The sequence below is a fragment of the Bos javanicus genome, chromosome 29, assembly GCF_032452875.1.
Source record: "Bos javanicus breed banteng chromosome 29, ARS-OSU_banteng_1.0, whole genome shotgun sequence".
Lineage (NCBI taxonomy): Eukaryota > Metazoa > Chordata > Mammalia > Artiodactyla > Bovidae > Bos > Bos javanicus.
Genome location: NC_083896.1, coordinates 12,414,496 through 12,436,642, shown reverse-complemented (window position 1 = coordinate 12,436,642; position 22,147 = coordinate 12,414,496). Strand labels below are relative to the sequence as shown.

General features: G+C 38.6%; 1 protein-coding gene across 19 annotated transcripts in view; it reads right to left on the bottom strand.

Annotated features, from left to right (window-relative positions):
- The window catches only part of DLG2 (discs large MAGUK scaffold protein 2), a 2,330,119-nt gene that overhangs the window by 24,996 nt on the left and 2,282,976 nt on the right, over positions 1 to 22,147 (bottom strand). For 10 of the 19 annotated variants that reach the window (XM_061406093.1, XM_061406095.1, XM_061406094.1 and 7 more), the window contains one exon: positions 8,932 to 8,977. In XM_061406093.1, coding sequence (XP_061262077.1) covers positions 8,932 to 8,977 — 46 coding nt within the window. Of the gene's footprint in view, positions 1 to 5,697; positions 5,740 to 8,931; positions 8,978 to 9,810; positions 9,911 to 22,147 lie in introns of all 19 variants that reach the window. The other 9 variants (XM_061406091.1, XM_061406092.1, XM_061406100.1 and 6 more) reach the window with 2 other exon arrangements.

The following is a 22,147-nucleotide window of genomic DNA, read 5'->3' as shown; positions in this document are numbered from 1 at the left end:
CTGAAACCAATTTTCACTTTCAAGAATGAAAAGCCCAAGGAGTAATGGGAAGGAGATTACAAGGGGGAGAAAAAAAAGTCACAGCAATGAAGGAAAGATAATTCATGTCTGCATAGCGCTTTACAGGCTATAAAAGGCTTTTGCAGCCATTGCTTCGTATTTCTCACAGCCATTTCTTTTCAGGTAGGTGCTCTGATGATCTGCACTTTACAGATGAAGAAGCTGAGGCTCGGAGACAGGGCCTGTTTCCTCAGTAAGTAGTAGAGTCAAGATTAAAAACCACATCTTTTCTGACTCCTCGCTGAGTATACAGCACAGTCTCAAAAAGGTCAGAGGTGCAGAATTCTCTGTGGGGGCTGGGATGTAGAGGTAGAACTCACAGGTGAACAAAAATGGTGGGTGGCAGAGAAGGGAGCTGAACCTGGTCAGAGTTACCGACAGGCCATAAGATGCTCCATTTGCAAACCCTAACTCTTTTTTTTTTTTTTAATGCTGCTGTGTCATCTCCAAAAAACAGTCATCCTTAGTAGTTTTTCTGTTTTTTGCTCAGGAGGTGTCGGCACTTAGAAACAGCTGACACAAGGGTACAAACAATTACTTGGTCTTGTTTTGGAAACTGCTCGGGTGGAAGGGGCGCATGGCACAGAGCTGGGGGTGGCTGCCTGCGCCAGCAGAGACTACGCAGAGCCTGTTGTTACAACCTCCAGAAAACACTGTCTTTAAACTGGAAGCAAGTCACAGTAAGAGGGGTTCGGAGTAAAGCCCTCATATGCTCTCATGATAAGGAAAAACAAGGTGTTTTTCTTTAGAACTCTTTTCCAAACTAGAAAAGAGAGACGAGGGAAGTGAAGACCAGTGGCAGGGCATTCAGTGGTCTAAATTTAGTGTTTAGGGCCTGCACTGGATAATTACAAAGAATAAACTAGCTTCCTAGAACCACAGAATGTTAGTGCTAAGAAAGGGTTTGGAGTTAACGTGGATTATGGATGGAGAGTCTGGAACATGACTTCACTCTCCCTTACGGACCCTCGACACGCATCACAGTGATCATTGCCTGAATTACTGCTGAGCCTCACTTGGTCTCAACACTTTTCAGTATAGTTCCTCAGGAAGCGATTAAAGGGCAGTCTTGATTAAAATCTGTTTCCTGTATCTCTTTTCTAATACAAGCTAGTCATTTACATTGGAGAGAACTAAGGTTCAAAAATGTTCAGTGATTTCTTCAAGGTCACGTAGTGAATTACTGATTCAGTGTCTTCAAAGGATCTTCAGATTAAATCTGTTACTATATATAGAGTCCTTAAAATCAGGCTTAGTTCATAGTTAATGTTATGTAAATATTGCTGCTTGTATTGATTGTTGTTGTTTAGCCACTAAGTCGTTTCTGACTCTGCACTCCCATGGACTGGAGCCTGCCAGGCTCCTCTGTCCATGGGATTTCCCAGGCAAGAATATTGGAGCTGGTTGCCATTTCCTCCTCCAGGGATCTTCCCAACCCAGGGATCAAACCCAATCAAACTCCTGCATTGGCAGGTGGATTCTTTACTGCTGAACCACCAGGGACAGCCAATTAATTTGATAGGTGGCATGGTTGAAATGTGAAATGTGAAAAGCTAAAACGTGAAGAAGCTTGGATTACAAAACATAGGGAATAGTGAAAATGTCTAAGTTTCAGAATTAAAATATCTTGATTGGACTTGCAGGGACATGGTATTAGTGAAACGTAGCTCTTTGGAACTTCAGCTTCTTCATCAGTTAACGGGGTATAAATATAAGGTGTATTTCATAATTTTGTTGCAGAAATCAAATGAGATACTATATGTAATAGAATTGCTTTGTAAGAACTTGAGGAAATATAAGGCCAATACTTGAGAAGAGTGGAAAAAGGAGAATATGGGCACCATTCCGACTGATTCCAGAGGGAAAGTCTGAGATCTCTTCATTTCAGCATCTCAGTTTCACTCAGCTCATTTTTTAAGATCCTTGGTTTGAAAATCCTATTTAACTTCTGAGCACCAATGGGTTAGGAGGATAATCATCAGCTCTCCCATACCCATAATAACATAAGAGCTCTACTGGGCTTTAAGGAAGGCAGGTCTTCAGCTTGTAGAGATGTGCAAGGTCTCCATTATGGCTAATTGATCTTTATTGCCATCACATATAAGGGCAGTTCAAGGGTATGATACAAAACAAGCACAAACCTGCACTTTATTATATTGCTTTGTTGACAGAAATCTGGAATTAGCCCATAGTTACGGTAGTTATGAGATAGCATTTTGCATAATTAGACAATGTACACTGTTAAACTGCATTGTAGCTAGTGCTCAGTATAGCTGGACTTTGGAAAAAAATATGTTATAATTCTTGAGACGGTGCATCAAAGGTCTGAGCTATTTATTAGAAATTGAGGTTGGTGTAAATTCATGTGCATGTATACGTGTCTCAGAAATATTTGAGGCTTTCGAGTAAGGCTGGCACAGTCTGTAACTCCAGAATGTAACACCCCGGCCTGGGCCTGTCTTTCTGTGTGTGGGTGTTGTTTCAGTTGTGCCTCACTCCTTGTGACCCTGTGGACTGTATGTAGCCCACCAGGCTCCTCTGTCCATGGGGGTTCTCCAGGCAAGAATACTGGAGTGGGTTGCCATGCCCTCCTCCAGGGGATCTTCTTGACCCAGGGATTGAATCCCCATCTCTTATGTCTCCTACCACTAGTGCCACCTGGGAAGCCTGCCAGTCTTTCTAACCACTGACTATTTTTTTAGCCATTTTGTCCTGAGCAGACATGGTTCTAAGAGTTAAAAAAAAAAAAAATGAAAATGAGTGAAAAGAGGTGTTATTTTATTTGTCTACATTGCTATTCATAAAATATAAAAGTCATAATTATAGCAACAGCCAGGAATTCAATAGAAAAATCCAGCCTGGTTTGATTTGAAACTGTACTTTCTGGAAAAACTGTGTCTGTTCCAAGCCTTTGTGTTTTTAGTTATGCCAATGCCTTTCCTGGTGAGTTTCTTCTTCAACTTTACTTAGCTAGCAAGTGCCTCATCTTTGCAAAGCTCAGCTCAAAGTCCCCTCCTCTGAAATTATCTCTGAAGCCCCACTATTCTCGGGCCAGACTTTTATGCTAGAAACGGCCATACTTTATGCTTTCTTAATGTATTGATTGCTCTCCCTCTTTACCTGTGCTGAGTTCCAGAGTTCACTGAGACTTACATTGAGTCTTAAGGTGCCTGAGAGAGCATGACATAGAGCAGGTGCTGAATGAACTAAGAAATAGTCCTCTGTAATTCCTCATATTTCTATCCTGGAAAAAGAAATATCCATTTTTTTCTCCTCTGGTGGCTCAGAGGTTAAAAGCATCTGCCTACAATGTGGGAGACCTGGGTTCGATCCCTGGGTCGGGAAGATCTCCTGGACAAGGAAATGGCAACCCACTCCAGTATTCTTGCCTGGAGAATCCCATGGACGGAGGAGCCTGGGGGCTACAGTCCACAGGGTCGCAAAGAGTCGGACACGACTGAGCGACTTCACTTTCACTAAGCTATGACAAGGCTCTTACCTTTTTTCATTTGTAAAGAAAGCAATTTGAATGGCTAGCTTTCTGTACCCTCAGAGGAGATTCAAGTTAATACAGACTATTAGACTCTACATTTTCTCTAGTAATAGTACAGTTCCAACTCTTCTCTCTTCTCATAGATAATTTAAGCTGTTTGCAAGTGTTTCCTTTATTCACTCAATAAACCTTTATGTGCACCTACTATTTGAGAGTGAGAAGAATTATTGATGTCAACTTGGAGCACTGCAATCAAAAACTTGTCAAACAGCTGAAAGCCTTGTTGCAATTTTTATAACAATGATTCTGGAAAGAACATGCTCATCTCTGAAGAAGAGGAAGGCCTCTGAAATATTCTAAACACAGATTTCTGAAGGAAAAGGTAGTTCCATAAAAGTATACTTTTGTGGAAAGTATATGTTCCATAAAAGGGATTGCAAGAACAAAATTTGATGTTTTCCATTTCTCTGTTTCTACAGGATGGAAGCACAACACGTAAAAACTGAAAACTGAACATCCAAGAAATTAGGGCCAAGGGTCTCCATGAAACTCAACAAATAAGTTATATTTTCCTAATACTGAATTGTCGGTAACTCAGGCACAGGAAAGACAGCCTTTGGTCACTTCTTAACCAGCCAGGTTTCTTTGTTTTAGAACCAAATGAAGATATGGGAGAGGCAAATATTTTCCCAATTTGGATAATCATAAAAGTATAAGAGTAGGAAGACTGTGAAGATGTTAAAGATCGTGTTAAAAACAATTAAAAAAGCTTTAATTCATCAACAGGACTTATCATTCCATTGAGGAAGCAAACGAGGGGGTTCTAATATTTGGTTGATCAAAGGTATCTCATTGCAACTTTTATTCATTTCATTCTGTGGCATGCTTCATCTGCCAGAGGGGCCTCCTCTGGCCCCTACTCCCTCCATCTGTCACCCTTCCTCTCTTGTACCCTTTCCCAACCTATTTCCCCACCAATTTGATTATTTAGAGCCTTTCTCAAGATCCAAATTGAACTTGTCACACTTCAAGAACACTATTTGGCACTCCACCTCAAAAAGGGGCATGGTTTTATAAATTACCATGCTGTAGTGGAAAAAACAAAAATAAAAGTTATTCTGTTCTTCTATGCTTATCTTCAATTAATACAAGCAAAAAGACCAAAAACAAAACAAAACAAAAAAACCCCAAACCCAAACCCAAAACCTCCAACTGATATCTGTCTTGGTAGCTGAGGGTCATAAGTATTGGGCCTGCAATTTTCTAATATCAGTGGTTGCTTTTTGAGTAACCCGTTTCACTGAGTACAAAGTAAATATCGAAATTGCAAGGATAAGAGCAATAAATGTACTTATTTTAGTCACCAAAAACCTGTATGTGGTAAGAAACCACCAGAACAGAAAAAAGGATGTGATTGGCATTTGGTGAATATTCTTTTATCACTCAGCAAATGGCTTGAGGTGACCAAACAAAAATCAGAAATAATTTTTAAATAGTTACCTACCTTTTCAGTTAAGCTTTCTCATCCAAGATTGTTCACTTTTAAAGAAAATGCGAGTTCCTTCAACATTAGAGGATGAAACTTTTTCATCTCTTCCCAACCATCAAAATTTAAAGTTAGATATAACACAGTATCTATCTCAAAATATTAATCAAGGAGAGAAGAGATATACAAGGTTCATACTCATTTAAAAGGAACACTGTAATTTATCAGGCTTTCTCTTGCAAAGGGGAGCCAGGCACAGAAAGGAAAAGGCAAAATGAAAAGGAAAATAAAACCATGATGACTTTTCAACCTTTCTGCAGGGTGTATAAATTATTTTGGAGGACAGAATGTCAAAATCCAAAAAAAAATTTTTCCCCCACCTTCTGTAGGAGAATTGCATCACCAGGCCACAGCCAGCTGAGGCTGGAATAATTTATTAGCAATTCCACAACCTTGTACACTTGACACTAGTTCACCCACGGCTCTCGTGTCTTTTGTATCTTTCCACATCAAATGATGATTTCATTTCAAGCCATTTGCTTTGGATGAGGATGATAAAGGGCAGCAATTGAAAAACAACAGCAAAAATCTGAAATGAATACCGCAGGCAAGGGGGCAGTTGCAAAGAAAAGAATCACAAACCAAAGCAATAACTTACGGTAGCTACTTTCGCTATCGCTGGCATTAGAAGAAACATGTTCTGCAAGAACAGCACAGCAAATTAAAGAGATACCAAGCATTGGAGAGCAGCCAGAACTTAAAGAAACACCATGCAAGGCTACTAGAAATGTGAGCGAAAGGCAAGTAAGGCTGCAGAGGAGACGCATTAAGAAAATTCAGATAAGATGAAGATGAAAACTTTATTTTCCGGGGAGCTACTGCTTGATTGCTGTGTCCTATTTTTATTAGCAAATAGGAAAGTATTTTTAATCATAAAAAAATGCATACTTTTCATCTAAGCACTTCTCTTTTTATAAATACTTTGACCCATTCGTGTAGCTCTGATTTTCCAGATTCTTATTACAAAGGTCAACGTGTCTGAACTGGATGTTCCTGATTATAATTTCAGGAGCTTCTGGTGGGTAAGGACTGGTTTCTTACAGGCTTTTTGTTGCTTTATTTTGCTGTTAGGCATTTTGCAGGAATATTGCATTTCAAATTTCCAGTTGATCCCTCCCTGGAATCCCTTTCATTTTATTTCTATTTAAATACTCCCTAAACTAATTCACAAGATGAAAGGGATTGTTGAAGAAGTTTCTTGCTTCATTGAGTATGTAGGAAACCTTGGAGGAAGAAATGAGTCACTGTAAAGTGTTTTATGAATCAGTTCAATATTTCCTTGTTTTTAAGATTTTTGCTTGGATAGCTTTTAGGTTCAGGTTCTGGAGGAATTAGAACAGGCAGAAGATAAATGGTCTAATACCAAGCACAGGTTCCGGCACAAAGCATGTTTTTAACTCTGGTTGAATGACTGTACAAGTATACAGTGATATTTCAAAATTTTTTTCCACAAAACACAATTTAACTAGCATAGCAGGGGGATGTACTGATTATGTGCCAGATTTAGGGCTTTTATTTCCAAAATAATTTATCTGTACTATTTATTAAGTTATAGAAGATAAATCCATCAATTTATCAACTTCTTTGTTTATCAGGCTAACTGAATGAAGAATACGCGACTATTTGATCTGTGAAGATCATTAGCAATACCTTCAGCTTTTAAAAAAGGGACAACTGTTGCAAAATCTTTAGAAAAAAGGAAAAGAATATATAACGTTATTCTCTAACAGTTAAAAAAAGTGCTTTGAAATGTATTTGCTATTATAGATTCTTGCCAGTTGGATGGATTAATTTTCATTTTTTAGCATCATTAAGGTATAATTGACAAATAAAATTGTCATATATTTTAAAGTATACTATGTGATGTGATACACGTGGATTGTGAAAGGACTTCTACAGTTGAGTTAGTTAATGCATCCTGGACGGACTGATTTTAGAGCATGAAACTAATGAAAATTAAAGCATGGGTTAAATTGACTGGAATCATTTCTTTTTGTGTGCGAGTTTGATGAGAACTGCATTATTAATTTAGGTACACATGTTACAAGTGCAAAGGGGCACTAGGAAAGTAAGTGTGATGAATCAGTACAAATCTGTCTTGTTACTGAAAAGTCAAAGCACATACCCAACAATGGCTTATCTTCATGAGCATGATTATCTCAAGCATCCTTCATTTGAAGATGATAGTTTTTTTTGTTTTTGATTTTCACTTTTAAAATAATTCAGAATGAAGCTACACTAGAAAAATTTAGAACCATATGGCTGTTTATTTAACAACCAATCTCTCTTAATGTTAAGATATTGTTTAACAGAATTTTTCTATTTTGCAGGTGAAAAGAAATTAAAAATATGTTCCAGCTAAAGTCTAAATTATGGCCACCAGTAGTGTTAACTGGCAGATAACTTTACTTAGTGTAATATATTCAATTTTGGAGAGTAAATAAACCTTCAGATTTAAAAGGGCATCACTCTGGATTTAAAAAGGCATCACATACTTTCGACTCTCCAACAGCAAGAGATGTTCATTTATTAACAATATATTAAAATGCTACCCAACCCCACAGAAAATTTAGAAATTCTCCCTGGTGGTACTTGATGCTAACTGGATAATGTTGAAATCAACACTTGAATTTCAGCCACCAATTCAAGAAAAATTTCAAGACATATTCTGTATAGAGACTCAAAGATAAAGTTTTCATCTTTAAGGAGATCAGCAGTTATTCTTGATCAGATTTTATTTTCTAAATATACATATCTTAAAAAAAAATCCAAATTAACAATTTGAAGGATGAAGGGTATCATTACGCAGGGTTATATAACCAGCTCTTGAAAACAAAGTCCAGCTCAATGTTATTTTGTTTCTTAGCAATGAAATGAACAGCTTCTAAAAATATTGCCCATAGCTGTTAAATTAAAACGAAACAAACAAAAATGAACATGTGATGCAGCTGCGAAAGACACAAATGGTTCTTATTTCATTGGTGCCTACACAATGGGGTTAGTGTCAAAGACAGAAAAATCATAGTATATTAAAACACAGAATTGTTATTTTTATTAAGTGCAATGAGACACAGAATAAAGGCATTAATAACTAGAAAAATTTTAGTTTAATATACTTTAATTTCCACTCTAAGCTATAAAATGAAGATCTGGTTATGCAATGCAGTAATAAATCACCGATAGAAAAACATATTAATATATATCTAAAACTTTATCATACAAACGTTTCAAGCAGGATCACTGCAAGTCAGAAAAAAAAATCAGTCAAAGTTAATAGCAAGGAATTATTCATGGAAGATCAAATAGCTTAATATTTACTTTTTGAGAATGCATGTTCCTTTTGACTATAAAGTAGCTCCTTTACTAATAGCAAAGTATAACCCAATTATGGAATTTGGCAAGGTCATTAAATATGTCTACATGAAAAGCCAGAAGAGAGGACATAAAATACATTTCCGCTTTCCTGTTCCAGAGCATTGAACTCGCCCTTTCTTTCAACATGGCTTCTTGCTCCCTGGGAGGTACTAGGCGACAGAGCAAGGATGCCATGGCTGGCATCAGGACCATGTTGGTCACATCGCACGGCCAGAAAGGGAAGGTGTGAACTGCAACGGAAGTTACAGTGCCTGAGACACTTTGTTTTTAAATGCTGACATGCAGAACAAAACAGTTGAAAATTACTTGGTAGGAGCATTCACAGCTAGGTAACAAATAAAACTCGTATCTTGTGCATGCTAGGAGTGAAAAGGCCCTCGAGAAAAGGAACAAAAGCCAAACTCAAAAGGAAAGAAAAAGAAAAGAAAAGTTACAGTGACCATTCCTGGGAACTTACTCAGAGTCTTTGTTCCATAACCGTCGTCACCTAATCCGGGGATGTCCTGCATGGAAGTCCCCAGAGAGAGCAATGAGAGAGGGAGAACAGCCACGGAAGAGGAAGGAAGAAGTCAGTGGAGTTGAAACGGATACTACCATGACAGACCGTGTTGCTGGAGCAGTCTGGATCCCTCGCTCTCTTCTTAGGAAACAAATCTCACCCCAAACTCCCTGGGCTGAGACTTGAGGATTCGCATTGCAACTCGAAAGGTTTAAGCAGAAGGTTGTCATGAAAAAGATAAAGAGTCAACAAGAGCCGTTTTTAACCCACTGTCAATATTGCCACAGCAACGTACCGCTGAGACCAAGGATCCATTCCAAGATTCACGGCCGATGCTTAGATTGAACATAAGAATAAGCTCAGTTATCCCAAGATAAGCTTCACTGTGAGGGAAAGAGTGAACAAATGCTAGTAACCGATAGAGGGGAATTTGATCACTCCCAGTTAGCTAGCACTCCAAAACAATACATGTGGCAATGGAATCTAAGGTTTCTGTCCAGAAAAGAAGTTGTCTCAAGCCCTTGGAGAGTTGCATGATAGAAAAGGTGAACCAGACACAGTCTTGGTCACAGATAAAAAAATGCTGTTTGGAAGCCAAGTCCCCCGCTTCCTCAGGTCCCTTTCCAATGCATTCTGTAGGAAAAAGAGCTCCGTCCAGGGAGGGATCCAGACTGCAGGCAAACACTGGTCACAGTAGTAAGCCCTGACCTGCCTGCCTGCCGTGTTTGTTTGCCTAGGCGTGTGGCGTGGGGCAGCCTACGTCATGCGTGTTGCCCGTGAAGGATTTTTTTTTTTCTCTTGTGTTGCAGGTGACATTCTCTTCGAGAATCTACTTACGTTCAGGATCACTGGTTTCCTGCTCACTCTGCTCCTTGTTCTTGTAGAATGGGAATTTTCGTGAAAAGATGAAGCTCTTTTTACGCTTGTCATTGAATGACTGTGAAGGAGAAAAGGCATGGGGCAAAAACAGGGGACGTCTAATTGTTGTCACACTCATGCTGACAAAACAACTAGTTTGTAAAAGCAGAGAGAGCTGTCGTGACGCAAGTGGATAGTCTAAAGGGGTGTGGGAGGGCCCCTTCAAGCAGAGTTTAGTTTCCAGGAGTGTAAATTCCGAATAATGACACTTTGGAAAAACCATCTCCTAATTAAATAAAAGACTGGTTGCAGGTAAATGATGATGGCGGAGACGAGTATTATATTGGAAGTAGAAGACCCAGAGTCTCTGTCCAGCTCTGTAACTTGCTAGTTCAACACCTTAGACGGGCAAGTGAATCTCTCTGAACCTCAGCGTCTTCTTCATCTGTATCGTGAGGATCGCGAGAGCAGCTCTTAGGATGTGAGACTCACATAAGGCAGTGTAAACACAAAGTGATACACAAATGTCATCCTGATCATCATCATCATCATCAGGTAGAAAGGACTCTATTAGAAACACTGGACACACCAGTGTCTAGGTATCTTTTTTGATAACATGAATTTGAGTTACTTCAGTTTGAATTTAATTAAAACCTCAGAGATGTGTGTGGATTTATGATATATGATAATTATAGTTCTCACACAGATAGATGATAATTATAGTATTATATTTTCAATCAAAAGAGATTTTAAAGATAATTCAGCTTCAAGCCCTCCTTCGTAGGCAGGGAGCCAGAGGCACAGAGAGGCTGAGTCGGTTGCCAATAACACGGAGCTCGCTGGTGACAGTCAAGACACCATCAACCAAAACCTATCACAATTGCTGCTAATGAGACAGTAACCTGATATTCATTCAAGGAAGGGAGATATAATGGCCACTTATCTATATTCTGATATGATAAAAAATAATGGAAGAACTGGCCTTAAAAATGAAAACCACTGTTATCTTAAATGAGGTGGAATTTAAAGCAATACAGATAGACATAACAGAATACACGTATCAGAACTTGTTTTCTTCAAGTGAATATCAGATGCTTGCCTGAAAAGACTCCTTAAGAAAATTTCATTTATTCCCATTGTTGCTCTTATGGAAATGCTTTCTGGGGTTCTTTGGGAAACACGTTCTCAGTCATTTCTAGAAGCCATGTCCATCTTGGTAATTTTATATTCACATATCATTTAAAAATATGTTTGCCAGCTTATTTGACTAATTTGGCTCCGAGTGTCTCTCTCTCTCTCTCCAAGAAACAAGATTTGTAACTACATAGGTATTAATGTGCCAAAGACTGAAGGTAATTTGACAAGGGGTATCTAACATGATTTTAGCAACGGCAGCTGGCAGGAATAAATGCAGAGCCAGCAGGGTGACTGCTTGGAGAGAACGGTATTTTTCAGCCCATTGGCTGGAACAGTTATGTGCTCTTATGAATTAGATGCTTGACAAAATGTTGTAAATAACTTATTTTCTTTGTATATTCATGCACTCCTATATCAAATATCCATTTTGATAGTTATGTTCATTTAGAAAACATTAAAGCACTATCGGGGGAGTCTGGTGGGCTGCCGTCTATGGGGTCACGCAGAGTCGGACACGACTGAAGTGACTTAGCAGCAGCAGCAGCAAAACACTGAAATATTAGTGCTGTCATTCAGTAACTCATTACGTTTTTAGTTATTAGGAAATGTCACCAAAGTCAGTTGAGCTAAATTTTATGTACTATTAAGAAGGCTTTAAGGAAACCAATAAATCAAATATCTAATAAATTCTGAAGTTAGGGGACACATTTTATACTTCATATTCAAGAACTAGAAAAACATTCTCATGGGAAAAAAAGAGTATCACTTCAGAATTTATTACTCTACTGACAGCACTTGTGTTCGGAATAGTTTTATCATAATTTGTAATTGAGGGATTGGTGTCCAAAGACAAGGCTGGGAACGCCCCCCAAATTTTCCCAGTTAAAAAATGGTAAGTTCTTAAAGGAACATTAAATATTCTTGCATCACTCCAGTTTCATGCCACTTTTACATTTCAAGCATATTTACACTTCAGTAACTGAAAATAAAAGAAAAAAATATCATGTAAGAATTAATGACATGTGATATTGCAAGGTATGTTAGACATTTAACTCCAACATTACGGGTGACTTGTCATGCAAAGAAAAAACACACACACACATTTTCATGCAAATACTAAACAATGCCAAGAGGAGTAAAGCCTGGGGTTAAAATGTAGACATAAATGGACAATGTGGAGGCCTCTGAGGGCCACAGGGTGCTGCATGCAAACCACATTGTTTAAACTGTCTCACAGGGTCAAAGGAAAATGAAAATGTGTTGTTTGTGATTCATTCTTTTATATTTTCAAGGCAAGGACTGTAATGTGTTAACATTTCCGGAGTATGAAAATGTTGTGTATCATGAGTCATCTGATTGGGACATCATAATATTTAGCACCACACTTTTCAAAAGAACAGAAAATGCACAATAATTACTCAAAAATAAAATTCTCTAACATATCAGTCTATTACCCAAAGCCATTTCATACTAGAGTTAAAGAAAGGGCAATGGAATCATTTGTTGGGGGTCACATTGCCTTAATTTATGGCCACAGAACCAAATCGCAACTTCAGTTCACACGCACAGATTTAAAAGTCATATATTAAAGATCTTAGTTAAACATTTCAACTAGAAGAGATTATATGTAGTTTATAATGCTCTAATCTATTCTTTATTTTATTGGACATGTATAATATTTACCATTATATAAGCTTTTTTTCATTGCTGTTTATTTTTTCTTTTAATTTAGAAAAGGAAAATCTGTTACACGAATGTTAGGTGAGAATAATAAATGAACACTTTTACTATTCATGGAATACGTCGCTCTAAAGCAACCGTAGGCTAATCTATAGCTTTATTAATCATACTTGATCAATGGTGGTTTTCCCTAAGTTACAGTATCTTAAATTCCAATCCATTGTTTTCATGTCAGAAAGCTTCTTTGAGTAGAGATTTTGAAAATATCAATCACGTGTGGCAAGTGAAAAGTTGGTATACCCAAGCATTCCGTTGTGGAATTTAACCTAGATTACTGAGTTCTTATGAACAGAAGTGATAAAAAGACAACAACTGAATTTGCTGAGCAGTTAGTGCTATGCTTGGCTCTAACATTTGCAGAGCACTTATCATGTGTGTCTAAAGGCTCTGCATACGCGACTCTCCACACTAACTTGATGACATTGGAACCATCATTGTTCTCATACCACAGATGAGGAAACTAAAGTTTACAAACTCCTGTTTTTTGCCCAGAGACATAGAGTTGGTAAGCAGTGAAGTTAGCACTTGAATTTGCAAATATTCCTGGTTGCAAAAACTGCTGTTCTTAAGAGCAAGAAAAGGTTCAGCAGCTCAGGCCTGTTTCAAGTTTATATTTAAAATCATTGGCATCTGACTCAAATGATACTGTAATCTGTCTTCTTCCCACGGCTTCACTGCTTGACAATTATTTATTTAAACCATCAGATGCTACTGGCTGTAACATTTTTGTGGGAAACCCTGCTACAATTTTTTGAGACCCTTTCATGTTTTTGAGGGCTCCATTCTATTGCTCTTGTTCTTACGGTAATGTAAAAAAATAAGGAAAAGGATTTTAGTGAAACAGATTATGAATAACATTTAAAAAGTAATTGCCCAAGACAAGCAAAGCTATAAACAAAGTAAATAGTGGTTGGTTGGGGCTGAGGGAAGCTAGGGGGTGCAGAGAATGGGAAGTGACAGCTAATGGGCATAGTGTTGGTTCTAGGAGAGATGAAAATGTTCTAAAATTAGATGGTAGTGGTAGCTGCATAACCCTATGAATACACTAAACAACACTGCGCTGGACATTTTTAAGTGTGTGAATCACACACCATGTGGATTATATCTCGATATCTTAAAATAAAAGAACCCCCTTCCTAACCCCCACACTATGGGATGAGAGGATAGCCCGATTTCAATTCTTCTTGGTGTAAATATTTTCTATCGTTAATTGAATGAGAGGAAACGTCTCTCCCCAGTCCTTGCAATCAGTCAGATCCACGTGCCTTGTTTATCTGATTCTGTTGTGTCTCTGTTAAATGAATACCTTTCATGTTGTGACAGACATCAGAACGCTCCTAGGGGACAGCAGACTATCACTGTCACTCAGAAGTCTCTAAGCTGCTACGTCAAATGGCACAGCTGCCCGGCCTGACCCTGAGCGTAATGGCATTGCTGAACAGGTGTAAGATAAAATACGCACTTCATGAGGAAAGGAAACAAACCAAATTCAAATTGCTCCTTCTCCCATTCAAATTTGACATTCTTAAAAAGCACGTGAGTGAATACTGAGTTTTCATGCAGAAAACTTTAAAATGAGGGGCATTTTAAGGTTTTTCTTTTTCCTGTACTAATTTTTCAAGCTTCAAATGTTTGATAGCTCTAAAAAGTCACCTTCATGACATAAATTTTCTCTGGGTGGATTCAGATTTAAGTGTGTACTGAGCTCAGATACACCTTTCTTTGTGACTTCTTTATCTTATAAAGGCTTCCTTCCTCTTAGTTCATTCTTGTCTCTCCTCTAAAATAATTGTGTTCCCTTTGGAAAGTTGCTATTGTAAGTTTCAGTGATTCCTTTTTATTATACACATCATGTTTTCATACAGAAAAAAGAGAAGTTTCAAACAAGAGAGGTCCAAGAAGTTAATGATGAGACAATGAGATTGTTAAAGAAAAGACAAGAGTGGGCCTGAGGCCCGTCTGTTTCCAGAAGTGTGCTGAAATGGATGTGTGTGCACATAACTGCGTCTGTAACAGTGCCCCAGTGTTCGGTGTGCCAGTCTAATGACTTGATGCTAGGCGCTGAGCATCAGTAGCTGGTAACATCACACACACACAAAGCCAACCGGATGATATGTGCTCCCTGATGGGAGAACAAAAAATCACTATGAAGTAGTTCTGTAAACCTCTACTCTCACAAGAAAAGAAAACCTTCTTTGGCTAAAGGATCTGAGTCTAATCAAACCTCTAGATCTAACTACCACCTTACAGAAAAAAAGAGAACAGAGAATTCTGCTAAATTATACAACAAAGAAAATGGCATCATCAACTCAACGGACATGAGTTTGAGCAAATTCCGGGAGATACTGAAGGAGAGGGAAGCCTGGTGTGCTGCAGTCCATGGGGCTGCAGAGTTATACATGACTTGGTGACTGAACAAGAAGGATGTGAAGCAAGTGAAACTCTCACCTAAATTGTTAGTGCAAATGCAAAACGGTATGTGCACCTGCATGCTAAGTTGCTTCACTCACATCCAACTCTCTGTGACCCTATGGACCGTAGCCCACCAGTCCATGGGATTCTCCAGGCAAGAACACTGGAGTGAGTTCCCATGCCCTCCTCCAGGGGATCTTCCCGACCCTGGGATTGAACCTGTGTCTCTTACGTATCCTGCAATGGCAGGCAGGTTCTCTCACTAGCACTACCTGTTCAGTTCAGTCGCTCAGTTGTGTCTGGCTCTTTGCGACCCCATGAATCACAGCACGCCAGGCCTCCCTGTCCATCCTGGGAAGCCCCACAAAATGGAACAGCCACTTTGAAAATAGTTTGGTAGTTTCTTGTCAAGTTTATCATCTAGCTAACCTATGACCTAGAAATTCATCCTTAGATATTTATTCAAGAGAAAAACATGTCCACAAAAAGGTATGCATTAATATAAGAATGCTTGCAATTCTCCAGAGTGAAACTCTAATGTCCATCTACAGATAAACTGATAAACCATGATATATTGATATACACAATATTTTGCTATTGCTACTCAGCAATGAAAAGGAATGAAGTACTAATAACAAGCAATAACATGGATGAATCTCAAAAGCACTATGCTGAGTGGTAGAAGGAAGACACAAAAGAGTATGTATGTATGATTCTAAGTTCTAGAACAGGCAAAATCAATGGTGGCAAAGATCAAATTAGTGGTTGAAAAGTGAGAAACTATGTCGTGATCATGATTAGAATGATGTGTGTGTGTGCTAACCTGGTCCAGTCGTGTCTGACTCTTTGTGACGCTATGGACTGTAGCCTTCCAGGCTCCTCTGTCCATGGGAGTTTCCAGGCAAGAATACTGGGGTGGGTTGTCATGCCCTCCTCCAGGGCATCTTCCTGATCCAGGGATTGAAACTGCGTTTCCTGCTATCCTGCATTGCAGGCAGATTCTATACTGCTGAGCCACCTGGGAAGCCCAATTAGAATCATGACACTTCCTCAAAATATTTCTAGCCTAGGCTACTCTCCTAAATATATATATATTGAGAGGTATTTTTGTTGTTATTGTTTAGCCACTAAGTCATGTCTGACTCTTTGCAACCCCATGGATTGTAGCCTGCTAGGCTCCTCTGTTTTGGGGATCATCCAGGCAAGAATACTGGAGGGAGCTGCCAGTTCCTTCTCCAGGGAATCTTCCCGACTCTGGGTTCAAACCAGAGTCTCCTTCATTGGCAGGCGGTTTCTTTATCACCGAGCCACCAGGGAAGTTATACATAGGTATGGCTTTTGTTTTGGAAGTATGGTTGATTTATCTTCTATATCTTGACTTGGGTGCTGGTTATAGAAACCTTTTCCCCTTTGTCCATCTCATAAACACTGACGCATCTTTAAGATCATGTGCTCAGATGTTCTATCCAAGCCTGTCACAGTGCATCTACTCATTTTTACATAGTTCTCTCCTACAACATTATGATCTCAGAGCATCACTTTCTGTATCACTTTCATTTCTGTATCTAGGATCTAGAGCACGTAAGTACTCGATAAATATTCATCAAATGAATGCATGAACTAAAGTATGGAGGGATGATTCCCGTTGGGAATGTGGGAAGAAGCTTTTGGCAAAAGAAGGAAGGGAAGGAATAAAAACCATCTGGAGAAGAGGGGGTAGAAGTGATGAAGGAATAAGAACCATAGCCAAATGAGTAATGTTTGGTTTTTTAATTGCATTTCTTGGCAGTTGTCTCTCAGAATTTGCTTTTCTCATAAATTTTATCTCATAATTCTAGGCTCACTGATCTGATTTAGTTGCTCTTTATTAGTAGTAATTAAAATGTGCTGGCTCAGCTATTTGCTTGCATGTATTTTTGCACAGTATCATATTTTCAGCTCTATGATTCATAACTGAAAAATGTAAATTTTAGAGATTTTAGTGACATTCATAACTTCAATAAAATTTACCATTTAATTTTTCTAACTTTTTCCTAAATTTTATTTCTTTACCTAACTAATAGGTTAACTTGTTAAAAAATACCTTTTTAACTAACAAATGGAGCATGCCTCTTTTAGAGAAAATTTGAAAGGAATAGAGGGGAAAACTTACTTTTCATCCCATTCCGAGAAACAAATCATCTTTAGTATTATTGTTTTCTGTTTTTGAAAGAGAATTCTGTTTAAATTTACTTGTATTATTTTGTTTATAGAATTTGAAATCCTGACTTGCTTTTATTTACCATTATAACACACAGAAAGGTGTTATAGGAAAGTGCTTTAGAATTTAGCGATACGACATTAGGAAAGTTACTTAATCTCTGCGCCTCAGTTGTGAATATTTAAATGTAACAATGTATAAAAGGCTATTATCATAATGATGCTTAGCAAAATTCAGTAAGTAGGAGCCAATTATTTTAATGGTGACAGAAACATTTTCCCATATCTTAAAGAGTATTTGGAAGCATTAGCTTTAATGAATGCTAAAAATGGAATTAACATTGAAATCTACAACAAAAAATTTAGAAAGTCCCCAAATATGTGGACATCAGAAAAAACAAAAACACTAGCTTAACTAACCAATGGGTTGAAGAAGAAATTTTAAGCAAACTATAAAATAGTTTTAGATGAATGAGAAATAAAGTCATAGATAACAAAACTTATGACAGCTAAAGCAATACTTAGAGGAAAACTTACAGCTATATATAATATTAAAAAAGATTTCAAAACAAAAGTCCAGCCTCCCACCTTAAGACACTGGAAGAAGGAAGACCAAACTAAGCTAAAGCAAACATAAAAAGGCAATAATACAGATTAGAGCAGAAATGAATGAACTACAAAGAACAGAAAAACAACAGAGAGAAATTAACAAAATAAAAAGTTCTTTGAAAAGATGAACAACATTGATAAATGTCAGACTGGCCAAGAAACAAAGAGAAAAGATTCATTACTAAAATTAGGAATAAAAGAGCTATCATTACTGACTCTACAGAAATCAAAAGAAATACTATGATCAGCTGTATATCAATAAATTAGAAAATTTAGATGCAATGGACCAATTCCTAGAAAGACACAAATTACCAAAACTGACTTAAGAAGAAAAAGAACTCTGAATAGACTTACAACAGTCAGTCAATTCAGTCGCTCAGTCGTGTCCGACTCTTTGTAACCCCATGGACTGCAGTACACCAGGCCTCCCTGTCCATCACCAATTTGCAGACCTTACTCAAACTCATGTCCATTGAGTTGGTGATGCCATCCAACCATCTCATCCTTTGTTGTCCCCTTCTCCTGCTTTCAATCTTTCCCAGCATCAGGGTCTTTTCCAATGAGTCAGTTATTAGTGTCAGGTGGCCAAAATATTGGAGTTTCAGCTTCAGCATCAGTCCTTCCAATGGATATTCAGGACAGTTTTCCTTTAGGGTGGACTGGTTGGATCTCCTTGCAGTCTAGGGAACTCCTAGGGACTCTCAAGAGTCTTCTCCAACACCACAGTTCAAAAGCATTAATTCTTCAGTGTTCAGCTTTCTTTATAGCCCAACTCTCACATCCATAAATGACTACTGGAATAGTCATAGTTTCGACTAGACGGACCTTTGTTAGCAAGGTTAATGTCTCTGCTTTTTAATATGCTGTCTAGGTTGGTCATAACTTTTCTTCCAAGAAGTAAGTGTCTTTTAATTTCACGGCTGCAGTCACCATCTGCAGTGATTTTGGAGCCCCCAAATAAAGTCTCTCACTGTTTGCATTGTTTTCCCATCTATTTGCCATGAAGTGATGGGACCAAATGCCATGATCTTAGTTTTCTGAATGTTGAGTTTTAAGCCCACTTTTTTACTCTTCTCATTCACTTTCATCCAGAGCCTCTTTGGTTCTCTATTTCTGCCATAAGGGTGGTGTCATCTGCGTATCTGAGGTTATTGATATTTCTTCCGGCAATCTTGATTCCACCTTGTGCTTCACCCAGTCTGGCATTTCGCATGATGTACTCTGCATATAAGTTAAATAAGCAGGGTGACAATATACAGCCTTGATGTACTCCTTTCCTGATTTGGAACCAGTCTGTTGTTCCATGTCCAGTTCTAACTGTTGCTTCTTGATCTGCATACAGATTTCTCAGGAGGCAGGTCAGGTAGTCTGGTATTCCCATCTCTTTAAGAATTTTCCATAGTTTTTTGTGACCCACATAGTCAAAGGCTTTGGTGTAGTCAATAAAGCAGAAGTAGATGTTTTTCTGGAACTCTCCTGCTTTTTTGATGATCCAACCGATGTCAAAGAGATTAAATTAGTAATTTGAAAAATTATGCACAAAGAAAAGCCCAGACATAGGTGACTTACTGTTGAATTTTACTAAACATTTAAAAAATAATACATATCAAATTTTCACAGACACTTCCAAAAGACAGAACTCATTCTATGTGGCCACCATTACCAGACATCAAAATTAGAAAATATATCACAGTAAGTGAAAACTATAAAGTAATACATCTTATAAGCATATAACAACTTAGTATTTTATCAAATGGATTTACCAGGGGCTTCCTTGGCTTTCCTGGTGGCTCAGATGGTAAAGAATCTGCCTGCAATGCGGGAGACCTGGGTTTGAACCCTGAGTTGGGAAGATCCCCTGGAGAAGGAAATAGCAATCCACTCCAGCATTCTTTCCTGGAGAATTCCACGGACAGAGGAGCCTAGTGGGCTATAATAGTCCATGGGGTCACAAAGAGTCGGACATGACTGAGTAACTGATACACTCTCTCCCTGGTGGCTCAGTGATAAAGAATCCCCTACCTGCCAAGGTAGGGGACACGGGTTCGACCCCTGGTTGGGGAAGATCCCAGATGCCTCAGAGCAACTAAGCCCACGTGTCAACTACTGAGCCTGTGCTCTAGAGCCTGGGAGCTGCACTACAGATGCCTGAGCGCCCTAGAGCATGTGTGCTACAACAGGAGACGCCACAGCAGAGAAGCTTTTGCAATGCAACAAAGAGTAGCCCCACTCACTGTAACTGGAGAAGGCCTGTGCAGCAACGAAGACCCAGCACAGCCAAAAATAAATAAATGTTTTTTTAAAGACAAAGGATTTACCACACTTGACTTAAACATTCCTATATCATTGGACACTTCTGTAGTTTTCCATGTTTAAGTACTCTGTGTTGCAATGAACATAACCTTTTTTGTATTTTAAATTATTTCCTTGGGATAGATTTCTAGAAGTTGAATTATTGAGCTAAAAATTATGAATAGTTAAAAATTTTTGACACATTGCCAAACTGCTTTCAGAATGATTTGTACTAACTGACATCTCCTCTAGCAACCATTTATTCTTAATTTATAATTGGTTCCAATGATGTGTCCTGTCCACCTTTTCCCTCCCTTCTAACACCCTCTACACACTCCTAATTACCCCATTGCAATATAAGGCTTCCATGAAAAATTTACATTAAATCTGTTAGCAAAGGGCAAGATTTATTTAATTATGTGTAAAGTGAACATTAATACATCTGACAACTGGGAAATTAAGTCCTGGCTTTTTATTATCAAATTCTCTGCTTGAAGAGTAACATTTCTAAGAGAAATTATTTGTCATAAATTAAAATCTGAAGCTATGAGACAATAAAAATTATTATAAAAAATGTACAATTCAGGGCATCATACCCAGAGACATATTGAAATAACTGGTCAAACTATTATTCCTGACTAGTTCATGATATTCAGGACTAATACTACTCTAATCAAATGAAAAGGAAGATTTTAATCTGTTATTGTAGATGTGTGTGTGCTAAGTTGCTTCAGTTGTGTCTGACTCTTTGCGACCCTATGGATTGTAGCCTGCCAGGCTCCTCTGTCCATGGGATTTCCCAGGCAAGAATACTAGAGTGGGTTGCCATGCCCTCCTCCAGGGGATCTTCTTGACCCAGGGATCCAAGCCGCATCTCTTATGTCTCCTGCATTGGCAGTCGGTTCTTTACCATTAGTGCTGCCTGCGAAGCCCCAGTATTCTCTCAATCAGGGGCCTCCAACCCCAGGCTGAAGACTATGCTGCTCCCCATCGCTTGCATTACTTGCCACACCCCATTGCTTGCATTACTGCCTGAACCAGCCCCCCAGCTCCCCAGCCCCTGGAAAAATTGTCTTCCACAAAAGTGGTCCTTGGTGCCAAAAAGGTTGGTGACCATCGCTCTATATGACCTGAAGACTCTTTCAAAGTGCTCCAAATTCCTTTTTTTTTTTTTTGCAAGGCTGGGGTAGGGAGGTTATCATTCAGAATATAGGGCTCTGGTGCTAGGTTTAGTATGAATCTACTTGCTAAGATTCAAAATATTCCAGCAGGGATAAGGATATGACTTCAAAATGGAAGAATCAAAGTATCAGAGACTCAGACATCAGAGATGCTGCTGTTGTACTGAGACGTCTACTACAAGTGAGGTTCTTCCACAGTCTGTCCTTGTCTTGCAAACTTAAAACTTTCCATGGTCATTGGGCCATAGCTACAGTTGTTGGAAAAAATACAAATGGCTTTCTTCAAGTTCATTGTATCAATAGCTGATGGAACCTTCACACTGCTGTCAGCTAGGAGGTCACTCATTCATTTATTCAATCACTTTGTTTATTAATAAATTTCTAGTTTTCATTATTCACTTTACTCATTAATAAATTTATTTACTGAATGGCTAGGTCCTTCTATGTGCCAAGCCCTCTGCTGAGTCCTTAGCAATTTGGTCTTCATTTAAATAGACATTGGGAGGCTTGCCAGTTGGCACAGTGGTTAAGAATCTGCCTGCCAATGTAGGAGACAAGGGTTCGATTCCTCCATCTGGAAGATCCCCTGGAGGAGGAAATGGCAACCCACTCCAGTATTAGTGACTGGAAAAATTCCATGAACAAAGAGCCTGGCAGGCTACAGTCCATGGGGTCACAAAAAGTCAGACACAATTGAGCATACAGGCACAGTAACTAGATATTGATATTTGTGACTAGTGTGAGAG